The following is a 6534-nucleotide window of genomic DNA, read 5'->3' as shown; positions in this document are numbered from 1 at the left end:
ATTTTATTTCTGCAGTGTTTTCAGAAAATCTTTGATGGACAGTGTGCAGTTGGAGAGGAAGGCCACTGCGTATTGGCCGTGATTGAATCTTCGCAAGTGTCACTTTTTAACAACAGTGCCAACTCCGGGCGCAAGATGAAACCGTGTTAACTTAATGGCTCGTGTCACGCTGCCATCATACCGCCGTCTACTTACCTAAATATATTTTGGAGCTTACTACCAAGCCTTGCTATGCTTTTGTTTGTGATGAAATGAATTGTTTTGGGGATCATTAATTTGGACGAGCAATTTTAGGATTCTGCTAGCGGCGCTTAACTGACACGGTGGGCGTTAGCAAACACTGCATCGATCGATTTGTGGTCTTGCAAATTCTTGCTGCAATCTCTATTAGCATTCACTGAGGTAGCCGTAGCCTAGCCAATGATCTCATGTACTGTTGAGTGCAGTGTAAGGCCGCAATGCAGAAACTTTTCCCACTTGACACTGATGGGCTCATTTCATTATCTTCCCCCATTCCCAACACACATGTTCCACCAGGCATGTTTTTTTCAAAGTTTGCTTTACTGTACATTGCTTAGCATGAGAGAACTATACAGTTCATTTATGCGAGTCCACTTTGTGTCATACTGTGTTTTATGGAAGCTGTAAATGGTCCATTAAAATGAATGAAAACTCCGTCTTTAAAGACAATGGGGCATTACCGATTGCTCGGAGTGACGTTTAGCCTCGCCTATGGAGCATAAGAATTAAAAGCATCAGACAAAACAAAGGGCTTGATGTTAGCTAAACTAAGTGTGCCTGTTTCAATATTTCAACAGGTCTGGATTTTTTTTTCCTGACTAAATTTTAGTGGTAGTGGATGAATGGATGGTGTTTCAGGAATAAATTTTTCGATTTACCAAGACGGATCGTTGCATAGTGTGGTTCAACAATCGGCTTTACAAAATAACACTTGAAAGGCAGCGCTCGTAATAATGATGTTTTTGTTGCGGGTGTCTGCTTGGACGTGATGTACCTTTGCTGACCTACATATTTTGATTAGTTGTGTTTTTTTATCATGTTGGCAATGATGTGGTCATTTGAAAAAAACTAAACAAAACCACGCGTCTTCCTAAATGTCTTGGTTAGAAAATGCAATTGGGGGTCTTCTGGATGCTGGTATAAAAAGATGGCATGAAAATGTTAGCCAGCCAATCCACTTTGTGTGAGCTGACAGCAGCAGCTTCTTCATCTCATTATGGTCTTGCACTGTGTTAGGACACTGACTTGATGAGGTTTTAGTACTCCCAAAGAGACGATGCATCAACTGAAGTGCGATCGCCCATCAGCGTGCCTCCTTGGTCTCCCCGAAGGTACTTCCCGTTGGAACCTTTGATAGCTACTCGCCCGTGTTCCAGGAACTCCAAGAAAAAATCTTCAGCCTTATCTCCGTCCGAGCACACGAGGCCACTACTGGAGACGTACCAGAACTTTCCAGTCACACCTGTCGAAACACGGGTTAAATAAGTGCGGTTGTGGATATATTGATCGGGAAAAGTTCTGAAAACTGACTTTGCACGTTGTAGGCTCCGTCGTTAAATATCAGTGAGAAAATGTCGTAGACCGATCGATTGGCGTTGAGAGTGTTGGAGTTCTTGTGGTGACACACAAAGCCGTTCTCTCCGCGAAGGATCAGCATGGGTCGGTTGATGAGCTTCATCAGAAACAATTCATCCTCGCCTTTAAAAACAAGACATAGTGTACTGTTACAGCAATCAAGTTTAAGCCCCGCCCCCCCTGCCTCCCAGAGCACTTACCTACTGCATCGCTCACTGCTGAGAGCTGCCCGTTTTTCTTTGTACATACGTATTTGCCGTTACTGGCCTTGAGAGCCACTCGCTGTCCTTGCCACTCGATATCAAACATTGTATTGAGCTCTCTTGGGGGGTACATACAGCTCAAGATGAACACATTTCTATAGCTCTCTAAACATCTTTTACCAGCCACTTACACTTCGGATGCGGTGGACTGGATCTCTCCGTGAGTCACAAGAGTCCAGTAGGATCCCCCGTTTGTCCTGAATGTGGCCTTTTTGCTCCTCTTGTCAATTTCCATCTGGAAAGTCTCCATGTCTGTTTCTGCGTCTTGATTGGCTGAAATGCTCACACCTGGAAGCAAGAAGAGGAGATGGCTCCTTGAGTTTCTGCTTCACACTGGGATATTTGTTGGTTGTTCGGACGTTATTTCATCGCGTCTCATTCATTCAACAGGTTATGACTTGCATCATTGATATATATATATATTTTTTTTTTTGCAAGTCTTGGGGGAGGTCTTGTGTCCTGCAGATGGTGTTAAGACAAGCATGCCGCGTACTTCATCGGAGGCTTTTTTCCATCTTTTAATTGGGAACCTTGTCCAATGGGTCATATGATATATGATTTTTTAAAAAGTTTTTTTTAATGATAAATACTGCAAATAAAGTATTTGCATACAATTTCCTGTCAGTCATCCGGTGCCCTGGGGAGCGCCTCGCTTGCAGCCAATCCAATGTTTTCTACTTAAGCCCTCACGAATCAGCTCAGTCTGGTTGCTTGTGTCAGGTGGTGGCGAATACACTCACAGACGCGTATAACTCAACGGTGTCTGCTGCGGGTCAAATTAGATGCCACGGAAATATCCTTCCAACCTCTTTCTTAAGCCTGTTACAACCCTAATCCTCCACAGTCTCCCCCCCTCCCTTCCTGCTCATTCGCTTGCTGTAATTCCCTGAGTGGTGAAATGCAAATCTTCACCGCGGGGCCCACTAAGCAGCTTTCAGAAAACGTGAAACTGCCACCAGGACCAACAGTAGAGTTTCAAATGTTGGTCTGATAAAATAAATGGAGGGTTGTAGAAACATGAAGCTAAATCTACTCCAGTTAAGATGCTCTTCACTGATGGTGTCAGATGTTGTAATTGAGTCGAGGGAGCACAGCCTGCGTATTACTTGCATGAGTAATTTTTACAGGAGAAGCGAACGGATCACATCTCGCAGGCTGACGTGAGCGTCATATCACAAGGCTCAGCTGTAATTATTTGTCATAGCCACACCGGCGTGTTTGAGAACCGAGATGGAGAACGGAGAACTTCCCCTCAGTGGGGAGGGACGGACAGTAAAGACTGAGCGGCGTCAAGGTTTAGCTTATTGACCCGTAGAGGACGATTTCGTCACGGCATAATTTCCTCCAGGCTGAGATGACAAAGACCATTACTATAATTACCTCCACGGTTCGGCTGACGACCATTCGGGGGCACGCACACAAGATAAACTCGGCTTTCTGCTATTCGTTATGGCTTCTTAATGTGACCGTCTTTTCTTTTTTATTTTCGAGGACTGTAATTCAGGGTCATATTAGGCCTGGCGACCGGTCCAGAATTCCTCACAGAGAAAAATAGTGTTTGTGTTGATTTTGTGGTCCACTTTAAAGGGGAAGTAAAGTCCATATTTTTTTTCTTTTCAATATGTCCAATGTGCCCCTCGAGTCTAAACATGGCGTTTTGCCTTGTCCTGCCACTTGCTGTCCACAGAAAATGACATCACGGTGACTTAAATGCTCAGGTTGGGAACAGCGAGTGAAAAGCCAGAAAACTCATGAGCCCTGACTAATTTTTACTATCAACATAATCAAATTCTCATTGTTCTAAATGAAAACCGAGCGTGATTGTGGATATGGCAAGACCGCCAACCTTAATTACATTGCGTTAACCGCGAGCTGTAAAGAAAAGTGTCAAGTAGTAAGAAGGAAGAAATCAAAAATCACAACTAGGTGGACTGTGAAATCAATTGTAAGAAAATAGCCTGAATGCTGCGCACAAATGTTTTCATGGCCATTTGCATTCATAAATCCACCTTTTAGTCTGCCTTTCGTTCACATGATTTATGTTTTAATTAATTTTTATGTACTGCGTGCAAGCAATTACAGTCATGTAAATAGAATCCTCGTGCTTACTTGAGCAACCTTGGAATGTTTACAGAGAAACACAATGCAAGCTTAATGCTAATGTATGCAAATTGTTTTGTGAGGCTTAACTTTGTCCTGTGGGAGATTTTGGACAAATGTATTAGAAAGTTCCACAATTATAAAGCAACACAGTTAACTTAAATGAACATCTTTTTTGTTTATTTATCGGTGAATGCTGCTTTGTTTCTCGTTGGTATGGTAGTTGTGGAATATAATTTTTTTTTGCAGCTTGCATCTCCAATCTCCAATACAAGGACTTGCAAAAAGCCACAGTGGGCTTTTGTTTTGGGATTGTGCCTAAAATTGTAGCCCTTGGAACTCGGATTACAACAGGATCAGATTTTTTTTTTAATAATGGGATCATTGTGTCAGAAATACCAAAGTTTAACTGTTATAATTTAGTGTGGTTGTATTTTTGGTTAAGATGGGGATTATTTCATCATTGATTCTTGAGATTTATTTTGTAATATCAAAATAGTATTCAAGCAAATATGATGGGATAATAAAATCATTCATTCGGCCAGTATGTCCACAGAAACCTTTGAAACGTCCACTGTGAAATAGAAATACAATTTTGTAAGAATCTCGCAGATTTTCTGGGTTTGTCCAACACTTGTTCTGTATTGACATTTGAAAACAGGCTGACATTTTAAAACCCAGTTAAGTATGGAAAATAATCTACTCAGTCACCCACAAAACATGAATTTAAGACTGTGTTATTTTTTCTTCTGGTTTACGTGGTATGAGGCTTTGTGAGTAATGGACTGGTTAATTGCTGCTTCCTGCAAGTTTCCTTTTCAGTTGTCGTGTCGTGTTCTCCGCCGCCTGGCGGCAACTATGTGTGCTTTGCCGAGTTACCTTGCTTGACGGAGACAAATCTGTTATTGGCGGCTTGAAAGACGACTTGCGGGTGGCTTTCTTCAAGGTCAAAGAGTTCATCCTTGCCCGGCTTGGAGCATCGGCCGGATCGCAGCGTTCCCGTGGGACCCACCGGGGTCAGATATTTGCCGTCGCAGTCCTTGAAGGCCAGCTTGCCTGATTTCAGCTCCAGCGTGAAACTGGTCGCGTTGGTGTTCTCCTTGACGAGTTTGCCGTCATTACTCAGGAAACGCCCGTCGCAGGTTTTTAGGCTGTACTTGCCGTCCTGGTAGACCAAGGTGACTAAGGAGTCCACCCCCCAGGGGATGTTGCTGTCCACCGAGATCTCGCCGTCGGACGCCGACAGGTGAGCGTAGCGTTTCCGCGCCACGCTCAGCAAACTGGCCTGTGGGTGCAAGGCCAAATGGACCGCCCACAACTCCTGCTCGCCAATCACCTGGGCAAAGCAGGACAGGTAGTCGGCAGAGCCTCCGAAGTAGCGGAGGTAGGACTCGGACTGTAGAGCCCAACGGCCATCAGACCGGGGCACGATCAGAAAGCGGCACTCGGTGTCGGGACTTTCAGCCCCGCACATGATCTTGCCGTCCTTGTCGGACGCCAGGTAACGTCCCAAGTGACTGCGGAGGAAAACCACCTGGCCGTCCTGCTCGTCCTGCTCCAAGGTCCAGATCTGCTTCTTCTTCATACTGGTGCCAGAAGCGTTCACCTTGAAGCCAAAGGCCTCTGCTGTTAGGTAGCGGTTTTCGTAGTTGATGAGCCCAAACTGGAGCTTCAAGGCTTTGTTGATTCCGTTGGTGGGCATGTTTGCCACACGATTGGATTCCAAGGACCACAGAAAAACAGAAAGAAACCAAGCAAGACGCTCCAAATGAAAAACTCCAAACTGCTTTTCCTCGACCTTTAAGTCACAGATAGCTACTTATCTCCCTCGATGGAATCTTGAGTGCTTCTTCCGTCGCTTGTCACTTTCTCTCTCTCGCCGGAGCACTTGTGCAGACACTTGCTCTCGGTTCCTTAATGACTTGGGATTAAAATCAGCGGGACAAAGTACCTCAATCCAACAAGCTCCTGACGTCACAAATGCTTTCACCAAGTGCAATTCTCTCCTCTTCACTCCTCCTCCAACTCAGGACAACACATCCACTGTACCTTCAAGCACATCACCTTTCATTTACTCTTTCTTTCATTTATCATTCAACCTTTTTATGGTATCGCTCACTTTGCCGCTCCCGCAATGCCATAACCCGTCGGATTAACCTTGCTTAGATCTGCCGGTTATCCGCAACCTAATTGGAAAATGCCCAACAAGGAGAGCTGCATTGTGTTGGCTCTCCTCTCACCTTTTTATTCCGACGCTCCACTATCAACGAGCCTTTCGGGCCTCAAGGCTTGAATGAAAAAGTCCTAAACCCCAAGGTGGAAACACAAAGGCGTCTTTATCAGCCACATGCTGTTTCAGCATATGCGAGTGCCAAGTCGTCCGTTTGTGAGCTTAACTACCAAGAATTTGAATACCCCATATTTGAATGCACGCACTTCACTTATTTGCCTCTGCTGCGTTTTTTACTTTTGATCGAACTTGATTGTTACAAATCCTGCATTCACAGCATCACCATAATGTGATGAGTTCATATCCACCCATCAGCCATATTGAATATTATTTCCAGGTCATATG

General features: G+C 44.4%; 1 protein-coding gene across 1 annotated transcript; it reads right to left on the bottom strand.

The window, feature by feature from the left end:
* Positions 1 to 839: 839 nt before the first annotated feature.
* LOC147044285 (fascin-2-like) lies at positions 840 to 5676 on the bottom strand. Its single transcript, XM_085934020.1, has 5 exons — positions 4839 to 5676; positions 1991 to 2147; positions 1797 to 1918; positions 1552 to 1719; positions 840 to 1483 (listed from the first exon to the last, which is right to left on the bottom strand). Exons 1-5 carry the CDS (start codon positions 5659 to 5661, stop codon positions 1278 to 1280), a joined length of 1476 nt encoding a protein of 491 aa, XP_085790146.1. The 5' UTR covers positions 5662 to 5676; the 3' UTR covers positions 840 to 1277.
* Positions 5677 to 6534: the final 858 nt, after the last annotated feature.

This window comes from Syngnathus leptorhynchus, chromosome 16 (genome assembly GCF_054491065.1).
Source record: "Syngnathus leptorhynchus isolate UIUO chromosome 16, UIUO_Slep, whole genome shotgun sequence".
NCBI lineage: Eukaryota > Metazoa > Chordata > Actinopteri > Syngnathiformes > Syngnathidae > Syngnathus > Syngnathus leptorhynchus.
Note: the sequence above shows the minus strand (reverse complement) of the source record. Positions and strands in the feature narration are given on the sequence as shown.